This window comes from Ornithodoros turicata, chromosome 2 (genome assembly GCF_037126465.1).
Source record: "Ornithodoros turicata isolate Travis chromosome 2, ASM3712646v1, whole genome shotgun sequence".
In the NCBI taxonomy this organism is placed as follows: domain Eukaryota; kingdom Metazoa; phylum Arthropoda; class Arachnida; order Ixodida; family Argasidae; genus Ornithodoros; species Ornithodoros turicata.
This window is the reverse complement of record NC_088202.1, coordinates 12,037,378-12,059,560: the sequence shown is the minus strand read 5'-3', so window position 1 is coordinate 12,059,560 and position 22,183 is coordinate 12,037,378. Positions and strand designations below refer to the sequence as shown.

At 44.8% G+C, this 22,183-nt stretch overlaps 1 protein-coding gene across 3 annotated transcripts in view; it reads right to left on the bottom strand.

Moving 5' to 3' along the window:
- The window catches only part of LOC135385203 (scaffold attachment factor B2-like), a 42,069-nt gene extending 20,996 nt beyond the window's left edge, over positions 1 to 21,073 (bottom strand). For 2 of the 3 annotated variants that reach the window (XM_064614401.1, XM_064614402.1), the window contains exons 1-9: positions 20,867 to 21,073; positions 19,410 to 19,488; positions 14,233 to 14,309; positions 13,788 to 13,856; positions 11,927 to 11,951; positions 10,748 to 10,967; positions 8,948 to 9,003; positions 5,441 to 5,556; positions 1,375 to 1,524 (exon numbers count right to left, since the gene is read on the bottom strand). In XM_064614401.1, coding sequence (XP_064470471.1) covers positions 1,375 to 1,524; positions 5,441 to 5,556; positions 8,948 to 9,003; positions 10,748 to 10,967; positions 11,927 to 11,951; positions 13,788 to 13,856; positions 14,233 to 14,309; positions 19,410 to 19,488; positions 20,867 to 21,049 — 975 coding nt within the window. In that variant the 5' untranslated portion in view covers positions 21,050 to 21,073. The remainder of the gene's footprint in view (positions 1 to 1,374; positions 1,525 to 5,440; positions 5,557 to 8,947; positions 9,004 to 10,747; positions 10,968 to 11,926; positions 11,952 to 13,787; positions 13,857 to 14,232; positions 14,310 to 19,409; positions 19,489 to 20,866) is intronic. The other variant, XM_064614403.1, reaches the window with a different exon arrangement.
- Between the last annotated feature and the right edge of the window lie 1,110 nt (positions 21,074 to 22,183).

Sequence of the window (22,183 nt, the reverse complement as noted above, 5' to 3'; positions counted from 1 at the left end):
AGATGCACAGTACAGTGCAATAGAAGCAATCACTCTCCCTTTGGTGGAGGAGATAAGATCAAAGGGATTACACCGAACCTTATCTCTGTTTTGACCTTTTTAGCCCCCTTGCACCAATAAACCGCGAAGCTGCGTGACATCGCACTGGCTTAGGGAGAACAACGACCAGAACACTTGAAGGGAACATATCAGGAAAACTTCTGTCAACATTACGCGTCAGCAATCGGCAAGGCGGCGTCACCTAACGCATGCATGCTTTAGGAGAAGCTCGCTTTAGAAAAAGTGCGGAAAGAACATGCTGGGCCTTTTGAATCATCTCCCAAATTTCGGCAGCATTGGACAAAAACGAAAACGGAAAATCGTTACGACCGACCTCTGAGTAATGAAAAATGAATCACTGTCTATTTTATTGCCTAAATTTTTATTTTGCTGTAGTTCTTTTGATACGAATTTTGGATCATACGAATGTTTTCCGCTACCCAGTGAGATTCGTATCATTCTACAGTATTATTCACCTGAATGCCCATCTTTTAACAGGAACTTAACATCTTTCAACAGATTTTGCACAGGTTTTTCGAGTTGTCTCATTAATGTCTCGTCTAATTTGCGCACCCCGAACATTTGCGCCATTTTTTGGTAAAAAAAGTGCACAACGCACCACCGCTGCGTTGTGGAACGCACCACCGTTAGCTTACTTCTATTTGTCTTATCGCACTTAATTCAAAGCAATAATTTCAGTTTGTGCTGCTCAAACGCCAATTTCTTTTTCGCCTCAATGTAATCAGAACACGAAGTGGCCTTCCCACACGTGTTACCCCTCCATAGGTTAGGTTATATTAGGTCACACCCCACCCCTTTGCCGTGAGGGACACCCCCGAGAACATGCTAGAGTATGTGTTTGCTTGAGTATGGACTGCTATAAAAATTGACACTCTTTCTGAGTTCACTACATACAGATCATAACTAGAGCCTGAAGTTTTAGGGTTTTACCCGATTCTTCCCCGAATTTGCACCCCGAATTGAAGGTTGGCCCTTTAGGGTGAAACCCGATTTTTACCAGGCAAATTGCCCTCTCTGAGATGTCTGTAGGAATGCACCAACTTACTTGTTTGGCAGAAAAATGCAGTTACATCACAGTTTGTCTCAAACCGCTACAGTTAGTTTGAATAACTGAGCCAGATTTCTCCCCGATTTTAGCGTAATAGATGTTTTTTCACCCGAATTCGCATGAATTTAGTGCACATGTTTATTTACCCGATTTTTACCACCCGAATTTAGAAAAAAATATTTCCCGAAAACTTCAGGCTCTAATCATAACTAAGCACAGACTCCAAGAAAAATACAGCAGATGTAGAAGTTACCGATCTTGCTTACCCTTTCGACAGAAATCATCTTCCCATGAAGTTCAGTGCGGTGAAGGTGCTGAATGCACTTGGTGGCCTGATCGAGGGTGCCCATGGTGATGAAGCCATAGCACCTGGCACCAGGGGTGCGAGCATTGGTCACTATTTTTGCCGCCACCACCTGTAGTACACACAACAATTACAGTCAAACTCCTTTACAACGAACGCCTTTATAACGAAAAGACCGTTTTAACTAACGTTTTTCGCGGTCTGGTCAGTCGCCCATAGGACACAATGTATATTTCGGACATTTATAACGAATTCCTTTATAACGAAGGTACCGAAATAACGAAGCGATTTTGTGGTCTGTAGGGCGATATTCGCGACTTTTACAACGAAGTTTTGGAAGCAAATTGCGTATTTCGTGACAGCTCCGACCTCCGACGCGGCACCACGTGACGATGGTTCCGCGCGGGTCATAAAAGGCGCGAGGGGAGAGAGAACCATCCTCCTGGCATTTGCCCGACCGCATGATCTGTTCACGTGGCTAGGGTAGAGGTGCGTGGACTCTGACTTTGACCCACTTCTTGTGGGCAGGCTGTATGGAGCTAGTGAGGTCATTGTCGTTCCGGGAATAGTCCTATTGACACGTATTCCTGCTGGCCCCGCTGTTGAAAAACATTCGCACTAGACTCCAGTCGTTACGGCGTGTTACTGGTATCCGACTGTTGACTATGACTTCGAAAGCCCCGAAGAGAAAGCAGTTCTCTTTGGATGACAAGTTGGCTGTACTTCGAGCAGTTGATGCTGGAAGGAAGAAATGCGACGTGGCGAAAGAATTTGGGATCAGTGCTTCAACTCCTTCCACCTTTCTGAAAGACCGCGAGAAGATCGAGAGAGAACATGCCACGAACAGTGGAGGACCGCCATCCCGCAAGCGGATCCGCGCCGCAAACTTCGAGGACGTGGACAAAGCAGTTTTGAAGTGGTTCCTTGAGGTGAGATCGCAAAACATTCCTGTGACCGGGCCAATGTTGTGTGCAAAGGCGAAAGACTTTAGCGTTATCTTCGGTGTCGACGACAAGTTCAAGGGAACACAAGGCTGGCTGAGAGCTTTTTGTGCCCGGCATGACATTGTTTTCAAGGGACTAGCTGGAGAAGAAAAGTCCGCACCGCAAGATGTCGCAATGGGGTGGAGAGAAAAGGAACTGAAGAAGGTGCTTTCGGAGTACGAGCCCGACGATATATTCAACGCAGACGAAACTGCATTATTTTTCAAACTGCTGCCCGAGCGGACGATGGCGGTTAAAGGCGACTCCTGCAAAGGCGGCAAAAGATCGAAAGAAAGTCACCGTATTGCTGTGCTGCAACATGACTGGGTCAGTGAAAGTGAAACCGCTAGTGATCGGCAAGTCGCGGAAGCCGCACGCGTTCAAGAACGTACGTAGCCTTCCCGTAGACTACGACTTCAACAAGAAGGCGTGGATGACTGCAAAGATATTTACGGACTGGCTGATGAGACTGGACCGAAAGATGAAGAATGATAGGAGGAGCATCGTGCTCATCCTGGATAACTGCTCAGCGCACTCAAAGTTGCCGAAGATGAGCAACGTGAAGGTGGTTATGCTTCCTCCAAACTGCACATCCTTGCTGCAGCCACTTGATCAGGGCATAATTCGCTCTACCAAGGCTCACCATCGGAGGCGCATGTTGGAACGCGTTTTGCTGAACATCAAAAACAAGTTTCCAAGACCGACGGACATCAACATTCGCCAGGCTATAGAAATGATGTCTGGAGCCTGGTGGAGCGTAACGAGCGAGGTCATTCAGAACTGCTGGAGAAAGGCCGGATTCGTGCAAGACGAAAACACTGATCCAGATGACGTGTCTGCTGACGATGACACGTGCTTCCTCGAGACGTGGGGCGGCTACGCAGAGACGGTCAATGTTCCCGAAGAAATTGCTCCAGCAGACTTCATCGGCGCTGACGATCGCGTCACAGTGAGGTCACACTTCGATGCGGACATGGACATTTACGAAGAGGTTAGACTGGAGAACGAGAAAACTGATGAAACGGAAGACGACGCCAGCGACGAAGACGACGAAACGCAAACCGAAAAAATAACGGCAGCGGAATCATTACAAATGCTGGACAAGGTGCAAGCTTTCCTTTCGTCTTGTTCTGATGTCCCCGAAGAACATTTTAGAAATTTGGAAAATCTCAAGGCGTATTGTGTGAAAAGTGCTATGAGTACACTAGTCCAGAAGAAGCTAACTGAGTTTTTCATCAAACAGTAGATACATCTGGTGTAGTCCACTGCTCTGAAAGATTTTTTGTAACACAGCAAATAAATTCAGCGGGCGAGCCGCTGCCGTACGCAGTTTGTCGTGGTGTGCAGCCTGCTTGAGTCAATCATTTGCGTGCGAGGGTTGATTAACGCGATGCAACTTTAGTTTCGCGCAACCAGGTTGCACCGTGTGAAGGTGAAGCTCTGGTTACGCAACTCGAGTTGCAGGAGTTGCACAGCAGATCGCTTAGAGAAGTCTCCTGCAACTCTACGTAGCTGCAACCTGTCAATCACACGGCTCCGCCTTGCAAGCGCGACCAATCAGGAAGACATCCATGTCGTCTTCCCCTAGTCTCGGGTTTTTAAGTTATGGACTTCTATGTGTCAGTTACTGCAGCGACAGTATGCGAGACGATGAAATTATCACTGACCAGCGGAAGTTGTGCAAAATTATTGAACTCGCAACCGATTTGAAGTCGTAACGAGCGTGATGACAATGATGTTTTTCGCACCATCTGGCGAGCTCAGTGACAACTACGGCATTCCGAGTTGCTCACCGTTATGAAAGGGACCTTCTTGGTGCAACTTCAGTTGCGCGCAACTGTAGCGTGAACACAGTTGCAGCAAAAAGTTGCATCGTATGAATCGACCCTGAAACGTGCCAGCATTCCAAAACCAGAACTACAAAGCGCGGTGCCGCGTCCGCGAGGCCTAATGTAAACAAACATGGCGGACGTCTGTTTTGGTGGTTCGTTCGTCGGCTCGGGCACGGTGCCGGTGGAGGGTATTCCGGGCTTTCCTACGAGTGGCATTTGAATGTCCCTTGTTCTATCCTAACATACGAAGGTGCAGTATTTTTATGGGGCAAGCGGGTCAGAGGTGTGGTTTGACCACACCAACGAACTTCTACCAATCAACAAGATTGCTCGAATTTTAAGGCATTTTTTCTTTGAAACTTCCTTTTTAACGAAGTTACCTTTACAACGAAGATTTTCTTCGGTCTCCTGGAGTTCGTTATAAAGGAGTTTGACTGTACACTTATACATTACTTCGTTTCACCATTAAGAGGTATCCTACTTCACTATCACCACATGTTAGTACAGCCTTAGACTTTGCTGACTGAGGATTAAAATAAGTACGCGTGGCTTCAGAGAACCATCTACAGGGTGTGCGCAGACAAACCTACAGGAGCCAAAAGCTTCCACGATTTTTCTCTATCTTTTGCACACATAAATGCTTGATTGTGCACCACCGGCAGCTCGTCAGGTAAATAGACAACAAGTTACGTGCGCAAATACCACTTGGGTTTATTAGCACACACCCTGTACATAGTAATCTGAAATATCAATAACACTAAATAGAATTTTGAAATGCAATTGTGCACAACACATTTACCATAGAATTGGAAAATCCAGTTATGACTGAGTGGCACCAAGGCGCACAGAAATCTCAGTGCGCACCAGATATCTAGAGCTGTAGAATATTTTAGGAAAATTTACAGCTGTACTACACAGTCCCAATCCTGGACACTTCATGTTCAATTGTCAGGGAGATAAAACAACAAACATACTCAAGGGCCAGTCATCCCCCTCTCCAAATACTCACAAAATAATGCAATGTGTTGAAAAGCACTGAAACCACCAGCCACACAGCATACACACGCCGCACTGATACTGTGTGCCTAGACGCCAAACTCAAGGTATGGTTACGAACTTTCAGGCGAACAGAAATAGAGCACATAGTCGAGGAATCTCAAATCTGACCGCAGTTCGGAGGTGCACAGACTCCTAGACTTCTCTGTGACCTCACCTTGCCGTGTTTGCTGAAGAGTGCCTTGAGGTCTGCCGCACGTGTAGACGAAGACAAGCCGCTCACCCACACATTACGTCCACTCGACGGGGATGCCACAACTCTCTTCGACCCATCTGGATTTTGAAGAAAAACATGAATCTTCAGCTCAACAGGTCTTGAAAAAATCCTGCACCTAACTACAGTTTCTTTTTTGTAAAACCAAAGAAAAAGAAGGGTCAAAATAAACAGGAGCCTTGTCGGTGGCTTACAACACTGGGGCAGAAAAGGAACTGCAAATTATTCTACACGTGATACAGGCACCAGGGCAGACACACATCCAGCTGAACACTTGCCACATAGGCCAATGAAAGACTCCAAAATTCAGCACGGAATCAGTAGGCACGACACTACATTGAATGGCTCTCCAATAACGATGCAAGTGAAAACTGCGACAAATTGATAAGGACACATCAAATCACCTTTTTGTAGGAGAAGCTGACAACACTCATCTTTCTTAAAACTAACAGTCTTTTAAGAAAATATTTCGAGGAATTGCACAAATAGCGTTCTTTCAACCGCTCACTTAGCACAGTGTAGGAATTCTTGAAGCAAAAAGTTTTCTTAATATCTACAACTTATTTCATATAACAATATGTGATATAGGCACTAGATACATGTATACACAATTGCACAGTGCATTCCACCATATTTCAGTAGGCCACATATTTAGAAACTGCTATTTATTGTGAAGAGATTAACCTACACATGGTCCATTTCAGACCCATTTCGATCAATGATAGTGGGTAGGTGTACAGTAAACAGTTCTCTGTTTCCCAAGGAAATATACTTCAGAAGTTTAAGCACTTTTTTTTTTTTTCCAGTGCTCCTCAAAGCACTTGCAGTTGTATGCCAAGGTGTCATCTGCTATTATTGCATCACCTGCAACTGTGTAGGTGTCACCTGTTAGCGCCATCGGGCACTACAGCTTGTCTGAAATTTGTTTCTGCACCAATTTTCTAATGCAGCACTCCACTTTTTTTTTCATATGTATATGCATATAGTGAGCCTATATTTACCGATTAAAACATTATTTTGAAGGTGATGTAAATTAGTTTGCATCATTATTGGAGAGCCATACAATTTCAGTGCATTCTGACAATTCTGACAGCGTGTACAACCAACTCCAACTACACGAAGAATGCAGCCCGATTGCTGGACGTAGTCATTTAGAGTCTGTCACTCACCACAGACGATCTTCATTCTCAAACAAGTTGTGCTCTCAAACATGTAAATTGCTCGGTTCCTTCAGACATGCTCTGTTTCACATAGTGAACATATCAAGTTTGAAAAGCTACTAGCCATATTTTTGTAAACATATGTTTCTGTAAACATATTTTTATTTGCGGCCAATTTTCACAAATCGCTCATTCAGTCGCTTGCAGAGTTAATGACAGGTATTTAGTTTCACGATTTCAGGGTTATTTTCATTTCCGTCAAGCTGTGTTAGGCGTCCGGCCGCATGTGCTTTCGAGGGTTGTTCCTGTCCATCTCAAACGTAATAATTCGGGGCTTTACACCGCGGAGCAACTATGATCAGTGGTCGGGTCTGTGGATTAATTTTGCCCACCTGAGGGACCTTTAACGTGCACAAAAATATTGGCACATGGCACGCCACATTTAACGTCCCTCGCGGAAGACTGCGTGTTGAAGCAACTTGTACCCTGATCTCAAAGGTGCTTGCTACAAGGCATGTCTTAATAATAATGATAGTAAAGTCACAGCCAGACTCAATGACTCTCAAACGTTTACTGTCGACAACACCAAAGACAGAATACCAGAGTGCGGAGCACTATCGGCTCCTACCTAGTCTTTCCTCAACAACCTCAACACCTGTTTTCTGACCGGTGAGAATGGTGGACCAGAAAGACGATGAGGCCAAACAATACCAACAATCAGCATGTTAGATGAGCAATAACAATCGGGTGAGAAATGCCCTTTTTCATCTGCCAGTGACAATGTTCACGAGGTCAACATAATGAACTGCCTACAGAAACGAAAAGCGTGGTTCGAAAGCTTTTCGCTGCTTTGTGACCCCATAACTGGCCAAGTGTGTCTTTTCGATAATATGCTGCTTTATTTGAGAGTAAAATTTTTGCAAGTTTTTAGCAGTCACGAAATTTGCAAAACTTAATAAATCTCCAAGTAAAAATATGCTTACAGTAACCTACCATTCAACTTTCGCGTGCATGCAGAGCTTGGGACAAAAGCTTACGGAACACGACACTGACATATTTCTTCATCGGAACCGCCTCCTACTAACTATCAGGAAGAGATCAAATAAAAGATGAGTGACCACCGCTTCCATTTTCTGATAGGTGTCGCTCCAATGGAGAAATGCGACACCCCAGTGTTCCGTAAACTTTTGTCCAGAGCTGTACAAGGATCCATAAACTAAGGCGCAGCCTTTTGACGCACTTAACTAAACAACTCACAAATGATGTATCATTACAGCATTCCCTGTCAGCAATACTATCAGCATGGAGAACAGCAAACAGATAAAGCTACTAGAAGATAGACCAAAAGCCAGGGACCATCTACAGTATAGAGCCCTGCATGGGCCGATCTTTCCAGGCCTCACCCGGCACACGCTCATCAAGAAATGGCTAAGCCCGGGCCTTCCTCTTTTTATGTGGCTCGGCCCAGTGAGTAGAGCCTGGCCAGACTCAGGCCAAACAAATATATAAGTAAATTTATAAGAAGAGACGACAAGGCCACAAACATATGAAAGCTGACGGTTTAACACCGCAACAGCAAGATACCAAATCAAGTCACCATCCGCGGGCAAGCGCGTTATCGTTTCACTACCACGTTTTTGCGGAGGTCGAGGATATCGTCGACTAACTCTTCCTCCCGATCTCTACACCTCTCACCAAGCTTTGCGAACGTGATTGTGAAATATGTGAGGAGTCAGGAGCATTGTGAATGTTCTAGAGGGTCGAATCATACGCATAATGTAGTGTCCATTGCTCGTTTTTGCAAATATATGCACAGGAATGATGCAAACATGTGATGATACAAACTAATAGTCCTCCGTTGTGTGGAATTAGCTGTGTGACCCCACCGAGCTAGACGGAAACATTTGTCGGCCCAGGTCCGACCCGGCCCGCGGTGCAGGAGTATATTGCCGGCCCGGGATCGGCTCTACACAGAGCACACAGCTGATAACAAGCCCAGTCCGGCCCATGGGGCCCGTGCACAGCTCCATTTCAGTATACTGATTTTTTTATGCTGGCTTACATAACAGAAAAAAAAAAAAAAAAAAAAAAGGAAGTTTCAATGTTTTGTTTTGCTTCTCCATTATATAAGCCAGTGTAAAAAAAAAATCTATATACTGAAAATAAAGCTACTCCACCACAACCCTAAGGTGCCTCGAAGTGGTTAAAAGTGACAAACTATGTGGCTGTAAATCATACAGTGCACCACTTACGCCGAAGCAAAGACAGACAAAAAACCGGCAACACCCACCTTTTGCAAGCTTCCCAGCTGGCTTGGCTGCGTCCTTGCCAGGTGTAGCAGCAGCGCTGACATTTTCAAAATAGAAAAGCACGTTAGAAAGCATAGATCCTCGTGCATGTACACTGTCTCGTCAACGCTTCCTGCTAGACAATCAAAGAAAGAAAGAAAAATGGTGCGCCACAACACCCCCCAACCAGCTGCCACTCCGCAGATCGTCGCCTCTTTGGACTTGCACACCGCTCCACTTGTCATCGTTCAAGTCTTCTTTGCACACGTCTTTCCACCCCCGTGCGAAGAGCAGCTCTATAAATAGGGGCTCTCCCCCTGCTGCAATTGATCTCTAGCCCATTCAAAGGATACGTGGCTCCAAACTAAAAATTCTGCGTCTGATGCAAGCATGAGCCGCAAACTGGAGCGATGTGACAAACAGGTCTTGATATGGCAAATTTGCCAAGCCTAGATACGACAATGCACTTCGCACGTGCCAGGCTCCATGACGTAGTGCCAGGGAATGAAGTCACAGTTGCTTGAGCTGTGCAAAGAAGCGAGCGAGGCTATGCACTGTGGTCTGCGAGGGGGCTCTTTCGTTTCCTTGGAGACACAGGATTGGGCATGCAGGTATGGCTCATAACTGAAGAAAAATGCTGGATGGACAGCCGAGGGTGAACCCAATTGGAAGTCATGTGACAGACTGCTATTGTAAAATGACGAGCCTGCATTCGGAACGTGGTGTGGGATAACTCGAGCTGTCCAGGGTCAGATTTCGAAAGGGCTTGCGTGTACAGAGTGGAGGAAACAGTTGGGCCTCAGCTGGTGACTGCAGTTAGCCTCACGAAACCATTGTTTCGCTGCGAATCATTGATCTCCTTCCAGCCAATTCTCCTGTTGGGTGCACTTAAGCATCATAAGCACACTTGAAAATCGTATTTGCTATATGGGAAACTAGCAGATGCCGTAGTCTTTTTGCGAAACAAACTACAATTCTGGCAAGTGCTCACGAGCTGAAGCTTACAATTTCTAGGGAGATGAATTGCTGAACTCAGGAATAGGCACATAGCCACTGTGTAACATGCTGTGCAGATTTCGTGAAATTTGTTCAGCTACCAATCTGTGGCAAAGTGTGCATCCAGGTGGGACACATCACACGACAGCGCAGCAGGTAACGTCCTTTCTCTGCACTCGCAAGTGGAGGCTGTCTGCTGGTCCCAAAACGCGGGGCTTCCAACCTTTCAGTGCGCTCCCAATTTACCATGGATAAGAACGCAATTCCGGTCCCAAAGAAAAACAGTATGCAAGGCTGATGAAATCCCATATCTTTCTTGGCAAATGTGCCTGGAAACACCATCTGAGCATGCCTCTGGTCTTGCAGTGTACACCCGGAGATGCACTCCTGGACACTTGTGTACATGGCACGAGGTATGCCGGCACCCAGTGTAAAATCAGCACTTAACATAGATAATTTGCTATTGTTTGGGAAGCAATACTGCAAACTTCACCTCTTGCAGATGATTCTTTTCATTGAAATCTGCACACTATGATGTTCAATACTGTGTTGCACTGCCCCACTCGGGCGGGGGTGCTTCCTGCCAAAGGTTGTTCACCGTTTCGTACTACGCCATCCCAAAGCTCTCTTCTCCAATCTCAGTCCATCAGGGAGTGCAACTCTCTTGTCTATACATTCACATGGTTAAACTAAATGTCACACACCTTACAAGGAACTGGATTTAACGCAACGTTGTCCGTGCCCACCCACGGGAAACCAGCACGGGCTCCCCGCCAAGTGACCATCGGTTTTGTACTGAGGCTCACCCATTCCTTACATGGCTGCGGCAGCTCGCTATGACGTTTGAAGAAGGCACAAACCTCTTGGCTTTCTTTGCCGGGGAATCTTCTCTAACGTCCCCTTCCTTCTTCACGGAAGTGTCGACGTTATCTCCTGTGCCCTCTTCTACAGCTGAGGACTTCTCTTCACCCGGGACGGATGTCTCTGACACATCTTTCGCTGTTGTGTCTTCAACTTGTGTGTCATCTACAGGGGAGGGATGGAGGGCTATTTCATCAGCTGGCCTTGCACAAGACAGGTTTCCCTTCCGGCTAAGTTTGTACAGGGCACTCTTCGTCCTGGAGTGCGGCTGTGTGGCTACGAACAAACTCATGTTTAACAGTGTCACAGAAATGTGGGGACAGGTAGTGGCATCAGCTGCTGCTTCTGCCAGAGTGTCTGGCAGTGGACTAACTTTTATCTGGCATTGGCTGTGAACCTAGAGTACCAAAGCTACAAATTCCGCCTCTCTGCAAAGGGTGAAACACAAAGCTTGGCAGCATCCCTCTTCTCCCCAATGTGCCCAACACAGACAAGATATTTTGCAGCATTGGGAAACCACTCTTCATGGCCCCAACTAACTGCAGGGAGTAAAGTCTTCAACAAGGTGGCTGCTGTTAGGTTCTGCAACCGCAGTGTACGCAGTCTTCGGGCTTGCTTCGGCAACATGTCTTCCACAGCCAAGCGTTCGGTTTGCCACCTTTTTCCAACTCAGTGTAGATCAGGCGTACACAACTGAAAGAAAAAGGACGCCACATGCCAGGGTGACGCGAAGCTCGCTGGTGGTATTCCCAGCGTCTGAGGTGATGCAGAAGACCCCGCATGTTGTGTACTTGCACTGGTATTCCACGACCATCCTCTTTCCTGCATTAAGGGCAAAAGAAGTGACGCGGGCACTAAACCACATCGAAACGGGGTAACTAAACCCAACCCCTTCAGCATCATTGGTTCTTCTTCAGTGAAGTGCTTGGCTTTGTTCGAACGAGCTCCCGAACTTGGGACTTTGTGCTGGATTATCCCCGACGGTCTTGAACGAGCAGGTTTCAGTCACATTTCATCGTAGTATTTTGGCAGATCCACATCGACAGCCACGAAGAGAGCGCACAAAAGACCCTTCTGATGCCCATCATAAAAAGAAGGTGAACCAAATGTGTGAACTATCTCACCTCTTGCTTTCTCGTAGGTCTCCTCCTGAAACCAGACAACAAGATCATCAACATACACGTTTGTAGCTCAGTTAAAGAAAAAAACTCAGCATTTTGAATGCAGAGCTCAATTTTAACGCAGGACACAACCAGGATTGAGTCTTTACGGTTTTATCCAACTAGCTCTGATAAACACTCGCAGTTATTTTTTTGACATTTCAGATGTGTAAAAAAAAAAACTAGGAATTTCTTCAGGGCAAGAATGGTGGCATGCTGGGTATCCACAGACTCGGTCATTCACAGCTCAGAAGCAAATGCCTCATATGGGCACTGTCAACTGAGCACACCTGAAAACAGGAACTAGGTCAAGTCCTAGAAGCCTCCACTAACCATTTTCTGGGGTGTTGCACTACGCTTTGAGGTGAACAGATCCTAACTATGTCATACTCTCGAAGCTAGTCAGAATCTCACTCAGTAAACAGAGCTTTAACAATTCAACATAATGAAGGAAGGAAGGAAGGAAGTCACTGAAAAGGTTAGCAGGCTGTAGGACTCAAACCCACATTCTCCTGTGTTCCAGCCTCAGAACAACAATTTCCATCGTTTCAAATGTCTGCCAGGCAGACAGCATCCACATTACAAGGAAAACGGAAGATCCCAGAAGACCACACGAGGGCATCCTGAATTCGAGGTGTCGTCGACTGCAGGAAGAATTAGTTCTCTACCTCCACTACTGGGTTTCATCCTCTTCCCTGTTATGCACCAGCTAGTCGGTACCCTTCAACTCCTGTTAACTCACTAGTAAATGGGCGCTTTAACTATGCTGCAAGCAGGCCAAATAAAGCAACTGTACTCAAAGTAACATCTGGTGAAGTTATCCTTTCAATTTTGTGGCGTTACCCGCTCTTCACTGCAACACTAAACTCTGAGAAATCCACTCTGTATATTTTTCCTAGAGATAGGACAAATCCAATTTTTTTCTAATCCGAATCCGAGGAAGGTTCTACGAATCCACGAATCTTACGAATCTCAAATATTTTGAATCCTTTCTTTAAAAAGATGAGAAAGCCAGAAAAAAGAAACACTCCTAGCAAAAACTGCTTTGAAGCAGAATATGATTCCTTTGTTTAATTAAAAATAAATTAAATATTTTATTTAATAATAAATTAAATAATGCTTGAGTTTCAGGAGAAAATATACCCATATAGTTCCTAAACGTAATTTATTTAACACGTTTTCGTCGACTACAAGAAATGCATGAATTCTCGAGTCTGAATTTTTCCATAAAACTAAGCAATAATCAAAAGCAAAACCAGTTTACTTTTGAACTTGTAATGTAACAGTTCCTGCCCAAACTCTTTCAGCCCAGAGGATGTAAACAAACAAACAAGAAAACACGTGTCGGCCAATGAGGCTTTCGGCGGATTCCGGAGGTGCCCATTTAAAAAAAAAAAAAAAACGCGGTTGGTGGATTCGATTCGCGGATCTCGAATTCCTGCCTAGGATTCGTGGATTCATGGATTCAGTTGGCACATCCCTAATTTTTTCCATGTCTCCGATAAGCTCCCACCCCCCAACTCGTCCAAAATTTTGCGGATTGAAAACTCCGAAAAGTCGATCCCGTAGACATAACCCATCCATTTCACAACCACCCCCTCATCATGTCACTCGTCCCAGATCGTGCAATAAAGACGTCACACGCACTTTGTTACAACACAAAAGGTGACACTCATGAAGTGGTTCAAAATGGGTTGGGTGGCATTCGAAATGAAATGGTTGGGGAAGTGGTTCGCTCGTGAAAGTCGGTCCCTGAACTGAACCGTCAATCATCATGAAAATAGTTTTTTTAAAAGTATGAAAGCAAAGATGCAACTAAAATTACCTCTTCATTCAGCAGCTTCTCTTCATCTTCTATCGACAGCTGAAGAGCATCAGGGTCAATAGACTCGTCCTATGGGGGTAACAGCGTACATGTACTATGCTCTGTAGATGCATTTCACACTGGCATGCAGGTAATGCTAGGAAGAGTCCCCACAGAAACAGCAGGATATTGAAGCTTCACTGAAGCTTGAACACACGGGAGCTTCTGAGATACTGTAAACGTTTTATTTGCAATGTATTAATTTTTGCGAATCGCGCATTCAGTCATCTGCGAAGTTATTCCTGAGTATTTAATTTCGTGATTCAAGAGCTGTTTCCCTTCAAATAATAAACGTCAAGCTGTCTTTGAGAGTACCATTTTTGTTACTTTTTAGCAGTATATATAGGAGCAATATATTTATAGCAACGCTGCAGAAAAAGAAAAGCAGCATTTCTGTGATGCTCACCTTCTCCTCTTCCTCCTCTGCCTCCTCCATTTCTTCTACAGACCCTTGTCCGCCACTGTTTTCTTCCACCACGTTACCTTTGAAGTGTACCACATGCAGGTCATAATCTGAACACATTGCACGTGCAGAACACAAAAATGCCACTTTACGCAGTACTGAAACATGTGTCTGCCCTCCATAGCACCACTGAGCTCCCAGTTCCACAGCAATCATATCAAAAGCTTGTCATTTTAAAGCTTCACTACAAGGTACTTCATTGACTGCAAACCACAACATTCGTGGGTCTTCAAAAGAATCCAAATGGAAATGTGTCCACATTAATCTAGTCCAGCTGCGCTCAAAGCTTTGCAATGCGCTGCATACTGTGAAAATTCACTCCAACACTGGGCACATTAAATAGCTACTCCGAAGTCAAAAGAGTAATAACTCCATCTACTAAATTATGAAGTGCACTTCCGGAGGACATAACTCTTGTCAAACTCAACGACTTCATCGCAAAAGCAGTCCCTGATTGAAAAAAGACTGAAACGGAAGTAAGTGCAGTGACATAGTTCCTCCTGCTTTCACGCATTTATTTAGCATTCGAGTGACAAGGAGTGCTCGTCAATGCACGTCACAACTTTGGATCCGCAGTACCATAATATAGTGAAGTCTTTTAGAGCAGAACCTGAAGGAACCAGGAAAATCTATTACTTATCAGGAGTTCCATTCACTGCAGAAATGAACCATAGTGAATTGAGCACAGTGAAGCAGCAAACATAGTTTTAAAGAATACTGGCAGGAACACAAATTTACTGCTTCTCTTGCAAACTTCGATTTTACAGGAAACTTGTAGAGTGCAAAACTGCAAAAAACTGTGTCAAACTGCTTTGTGACATCTCTCAGGGCCTCTATTTCTGAATGGGAATGGCTGTGTCCACGCATGAAGAGTTCCAGATTGCCCCATTAAAAAAAAATGCCTTCAAACTTTTGCTGGAGAAACCACGATCCAAATCGTCTATAACAGCGACCTTCTTTCAAACTGCGAGTGTATGGTTGTTTAAGCTTCTGTGCAGTCATCGAAAATAAGCATAGCCTAACCACCTGAACCATCCTGTAAACATTGCGTGGATGCTGCTAAACCCTAGATGCTGTTGCTCCAAGCTTTTCCTGTAAATGGGGACAAGAGGTGTAGCAAGGTGGCAAACAGAAAATCCTGCATTGTCCAACATGCAGGGTCGTTAAGTATCTGAGTACCTCTATCTAGATACTTTTTCTGTACCCTTTGTAGTTGTAACTCGAATACTTTTCTGTTACTTGTCTCACATGTACGAGTATTTTTCAGAAGGTAGGCATGTGACTGAACACAAGCAAAACCATTAACAGCAACAGTGATAGGGGAGTAGTCAGAGATGTGCTGTAACTACTTTTTAGTGGTTTAACTACTGCATCAAATTGTAGCATCAACTACTAGCGTAGCTACATCACAGCCACCCTAGTTAAAACTACTTTGCAACTACTGTGCACGTTGTTAACTATCTATGATCGCCTAGGTGTAGAAATAGCATGATTAACACAAAAGACATACTTCCTGCTCATGTGCCGTAGCACATCTGTACGCAAACTTGACAACGAATGTCTACATTCCGCATCTACCCAGTCTAACTCTACCAATGCTCTGCCAGTCAACGGTCCTGTTGCAACACGACGGATACTGTCCCGTCGAAACCCCTTCTTTCCCCACACGCTTCGTGCTCTTGTGCCAGGCAAAGCATGCACTCTAGTGTACCTGTGTTGAGCATTGCCATGTGTATGCAATTCTCTCCCCAAATGACACTGCTGAGTGAGCTTTTACGATGTCATTTCAGCACTCCTGAACACAGTCACCATAGTTTATGAAAGGCTATATATTTCTATTAATTTATTAAATGTATTTTCAGTACCCGCTTTGAAAGGCAGCTTATGTATTTCTCTTGGTGTGTGAAGTGGGGTTTTTCAGTAATGAATTCTGTACACACAGTGCAGCTCCACAATCGCTATGTACATCACTCCTGCACTCTATATATTTTTTCATTTTATGATAAATACCATCATTTCTTTATCTGTGTGGCCCTCTATGATGCGGTCGAAGGTCAGTGCAAACTACGACACGATTTGAGTTTGAGGTAGAGATATTGGCCTTGGCAATGAAACTCTCCAATCATCGTCTTAAAATAAAAATAAACTTATGGCTAACACAGTTACGCTGACTGGCGTACACTGTCTAGTCGACGTACCATGAGTAATATTTTTGGCAAGGTGTGAATAAACTGTACCGCAGTTTGTTCCTGAACCGGAAATGAACAGACATTTTTCCATCATCTTGGAACTGATCCCAGACTATTACTAATAAAAAAATTCTGCTCCAAAATGGTTCAACAGCAGAATGAATTTTTTTTTTCAACAAAAAAGTGCTCAGGATAGGGACATGACACCCAAAAGGCTCTGTGGCACCTCTGCTCACTGCAACAGACTGCACACCTCCCAACACATGCTAAAACCGTCATGGTTATGGCAGTGTTGCATCATGTTTTCGGCTCTTGTTCCTTGGTGAGTGGAGACGACAGGACTGGAAGGGGGGGGGAGCAATCTCCATCGTATAACTACTGGATCTATGTTAAACAAATTCTTGGTTGTAGTGAATGTTCATTTTTGTCTACCCTTATCTGTGTTTCTGTCACCACACTCGAACATCATAAACCTAATACACCAACGAGCTGAGTAGTTTGTTTCGCTCTATCACAGCAATGAGTGTGCTACCAGTGGATAATCAAATATTGTCTTGTCAGCTCACAACTGGCAGCTACATTAAAGCCGGAAGCTAAGATAAGGCAATCTATAGTCACGTTCAGCCTAAGAGCAGCGTGCCTTATTTTTTTTCCCTATTGGTTGCGATGGCTAGCCAAATCACATTGCACTGCGACAGGTGGCGGTGGGTTCTGGGAGCTCAGTTTTTGGCATATTGGGGGGGCGATATTTTTCAGTGTTTATTATTTTCCGACAATTCAGGGTTTTTCGTCTTCTATTTACCACATCTCCGTTAATATCCAAAGTTCGGAGAAAAAGCTACAGCTGTGAAACGAGACATTCAAAAACGAATGAGATGCTGCCTCACGAAAACGCTCACTGTCATGCTGCAGAACTTGCAGACGAAGACATCTACGACCCGATCACCTGGTGACGTAAACATTGGAATCCTGGTATTCCTCTACATAATAGTTAGGCAGCTTTCACTTGCGTCCAATCATGCTGTCAGTGTTGCAATATAAAGTTGCCCTTTGATGAAATCAATTTGTACGCCATCTGTCTTTCTATGTCTACTTTGAAGGGAAAACACTATTCACAGAAAAAGAAATACCCTAGGCACTGGACATTTTCCAAGAAGACCTGGGAAATGGCCTCAAAATGCCCTCGTGTCAAATACTGTCACTAAATAAGGTACCCTATTCAGTGACCGTATGGCAAATTATCTCTAGGCCAGGACAGAGATCACTGCATCACACGGGCGCATCGTGCGTTGCTTCGCCAGGTGTTTCGTGAAAGACAGCTGCACGATGGATTTGGTTTAACACAGCCACCCTTCCTTGTTGAAGGGGTTGATGTCCCGTGAATTGAGGTAATCTCCAAAAAAGGAAACGATTCAACCAGTCAAGCAATAGCTTTTCTGGCTCATTTTTCGATTACTGGAACCCGCAAATGCATTTTTTTTTATAGCTCCACATCGCTTCATATTTTGCCGAAGTACTTTTTTTTTATAAATCCGTACAGCCTACCTATAAGGGGGGTGAAACGGCCCAGAATCTTTGGCTGCATGTAGAACATGTGCGTACAAGTGTGTAGCAACGGCTGGGACTTGTAAATATGTATAAGGAAGCACCTTCTGGAGATGCAGTATAATTTCTCCAGCAGCGTAACTCTGTCAGTAATAACAAACTCCATTCGTTACTGTTCTTCCTTAAAGGGGCCGTAAACAGGCCACCAAACATTTCTGAAATAATGATACCCATGAAAGAACGCAGATCTTAATACCCAAATATACATTTCGTTTGGCTCTTGCCAGCTGATTGACCCATATAACTGTTTTCAAAGATGAGTAACCAGGGAGCCTCTCTCCGCCACGCATACGTCACACGGCTACGTAGCGTTTTGCCGTCCAATCCGGGGGCCGACCTGCGCACATGACGTTTCAAATTACCAGCCAATAAACATACTTCGTTATCAGCTGTGAGTCGGAGCGCTCAGTTTGTTTGTGTGAAACGACGTTTTGCGCTCCGGGGTTCCGAAATTCAACGTCATGACATCTTCAACATCCCCGGCTGGCGCAAATGTCAACAGTAGGGCTGCTGTGACATGACGCGATTCGAACCCGAGTTCTTCCCAGTCACGACGTGACATGGCCAGCACGCTATCCACTGTACCACGCGAGCTGGTGACGCAATGCTGCGTGGCTCAAACCAAAGTACGGCACCCCAGTTGTCGGAACCATTCGAAGATGACGAAGATGTTCCATCGCGCACCTACCTAAGATTCCGGAACTGTAGTCCCGGATATTCATTCGCGCTCGTGCTGTGCTGCGTGCTACTGCCCAGAAAACGTAGTGCGCGTATGATACCTAAATTAAACGCATTTCTTTTTCAGTTTGAGGCTGTAACTGTATAGATTTTGAATAGAAGAGGATTCACGTTCATCTAGTTCAATTCCGCATTTGAAATAAAATCATACGTGGAACACTCGATCGTAATTGGTGAGGAAAGCGTTACGTCAAAATGACGTAAAGTTAGAGCGCGGGGCGGAGCTAAAATGCGAAAGAGTGCAGTGAATATTTCATCCGTATGCAAGCGCCTTTTGTTTTTGAACGTTAGTAATTGCAAGGAGTTTTCACTGCACAAGTTTCAATAATATAACACAAAGAAATGTGCACCTTCTGTACCTGTTTACAGCCCCTTTAAGTTAAACGCGGGAGTAAGATTCGTGGTGAAGTGGGTGTGTTCATGACCAAGCAGAAAGGAAATTGACACATTTCAGCAGCCTTCATTCATCTGGGGCTTTCGCAATTATGTTTGTGATTTTCTATTTCAAGACACAAAATCTGATTTTCCCAAGACAAACAGAGTCCCAGGCCTTCTAGTGGTTCCACATTTGAGAGAATTGAAACTCACTGTTAGCCTTGCTTGGAGTCGAATCAGCGGTCAGCTCAAACTCATATGTCTCCGGATCTTCTCCATCTTCTTCAAGAACCTGTACGTGCAAGAACAGTGAGCTTACTATGTAAAGGTAGAGGAAACCATCATGAGAGAAGACAGTGTCTGCCTTTGATGGCTTTACCACCACTAAAAAATATAGAGGATGTTATGACGTCACATGACGTCAAACGAGCGCGTTTGGCCGCTATGGTGGTGGTCACCTTTTCAGCGCAGCTGCCGAGATTATATAGCAAATGCTCGAAAACGAAGCCTTGAATGGTGTTTTGAAATCCGGTCACATCCATACCATTCTTTTATTCCGAAGACACTTCATCATTGTCGTTCTCACATTTTCTTTTATAAAAGCTATGGTTGTCGCATTGAAAAATAATGCACTTTGTCATCCTTCAATGCCGCTGGTACGAAAAGTGACCACCAGTGGGAGGAGCTTACTAGCATGCCATGGCCACGTCACAATGTGACGTGGATGAAAGCATTAATGGCCATTATACTCATCCTGATTTTCTCCTATTCAATACCAGAGCAGTTAGACCACTCATTTCACAAATGTGGGCATGACGTTCACAAGAGCCAACATTTCAGGCAAGCTTCTAGCGTTCAACAACAAGCTCCACTCTTTTCTTGTTCACAAGGCCTGCCATAGGCAAATGCAGTTTTAAAGCAGGGATTATTCGAGCACACTTGTGCACCGTCCAAAATTTTCTTATGTGAACATGCATGGTAGTAGCAAACAGATACGGGTGTGTCACACTGAGTTCCAACACCCCGGATAAATACTGCCCAAAGTCCTGTTTCGAAGTATAAGTGAATGCCAAATAACGGGATAATTTTTGGTGTAAAACATTGTTCCTCGCCCGTGTACACGACACATGCGTACGAACCTTTAGGGACAGGAAAAAAAAAAAAGACCCAGAATAGGGAACCAGTGGCGTATGCTCTCGGCACAATCTGCTTCGTGTCTCTTTCGCGTTCTTTAATTATGTAACAAATCACAGGGGCACAGTAAACTCCAGACATCGGCAACAGCTTGAGAATATGTCCGAATGCAACGAACGAACGTCTGCCACGTTCAACGCCCGCGCTAGGAAGTCCGATTCCGGTAATTCGGTTCCGCAAACGCGCAAATGGTACCCGAGCTCACGCCAACAAATGCTAAAACGCTCGGAGCAAACGCCTTGCAGACTCGGCGATATCCGTATGTAATCGACGAAAACAAAAATGTTGATGTCGGAAATTGTCCATGTGTTTTTCAGGGGAACTAACTGAATACTGAGCATTTCAAGCGTCTGAGCTGGTTCCCCAAATTGTACGCAAAAGCTGCATACGCTGTCTGCACTGTAGCCCACAATGGCATCGTAAAACCAACTAAGCCTAACGCCATTTTCAGCGGTTCACGTCATCTCTTCACTTACCTTGGACAACCGCTCTACAAGCGTAGCTTTGCATCCAGTTTTCTCGAGTCCACGCTTCTCAAGCTCGTTTCTCAATTCAACTACTTTTAAGTCACTTAATGTCTTCTTTGGCACCGACGAATCTTCAGCTGACGCCATTACAGAACACTCTCCTGAATTTCGCTTCAGAATCAACTTGTGCATTTCTTTCCACGCAAACAACCAAAGAACAAAAAATGCGCATGGCTACGGCTTTATGATGGCTTTGGATTCGGCCATAAATTAGTGTGATACAGTGTTGCCCGTGTTGCTCTTCTGTTCCAGTAAACAAGATCATCAAGGTCTCATCTCCTCCTTTTTGATGAAGGGCAGATTTCGAACTGGAGTCACAGGTACGATAATGTTACAAATTTAGCACCTCTTTCAGAAAGGCTTCCCAACATCCTGTGTCTTTCGTCCAATTTTCAAATCTTTTAAATTGTCTCCACTGGACTTGACGGCGCTGTGCTCGCCTGAGCCATATTGCTTCACTTTCGGTTTCGTTGTCTTTTCTATTGTTCTGTCTCTCCTCAACCGCCGAAACGAACCGTAACTGAACCGAAATATACCCAAAACTTTCATAAATCAAACAAGCGAGCTGGTGGGCGCTATCATTTTGCTTCAGCATGACTAGAGGGTGGTAGGGAGAGAAACACAAATCAAAAGTCCTCTCCGGTTGTATTTGTGTCTCTGTTCCTATGCCGCAAATTCATGCTCAAGAAAATATATCATACTGTCTACGCTTCAGCAAGCGTGTGCTTCTCCGTGTTTCTCTGCGGAGCTGCAATGGTTCTACTACGTTTTGAAAATCAAATTAAACAACTAACAACTTTATTTTTAACTTTGGAGAGTGGGGAGGTTCATCGCCAGAGGCGATACTCTACCCCATTGCTGGTGGGAATGTGGGGAATAAAATAACGAGTTCCTTCACAATAACGATCGAAGTCCGATTGTGTACAGAAATGTCAAAAGAGCTTTGAGCGCAGAGCGTTGCTGGTCTGGATTGGGCCAGGGACCAAGCAATTTCGATAGGGAGAAGGGGCGAGAGTCCAGCTGACGAAGAGACTCGGAGAGTGCGGTTCGGGAAGGTTGGTACTGTCAGCAATGAAGAAGAATGTGCCCCAGATCCTCAAAAAATCAAAATCAAATTAAGAATTGAGTGTGGCAATGGTTTCCTAGATAGGTACCAAGTTTCGTGACTCAGCTTGAAGTGCGGCTGGCTGGAGCTCAGTTTATTGTGGATTTGGTTTTTGGGACACCTTGTGTGAAGCTTTTTCCCGAATAAGTAGTATTCATGGT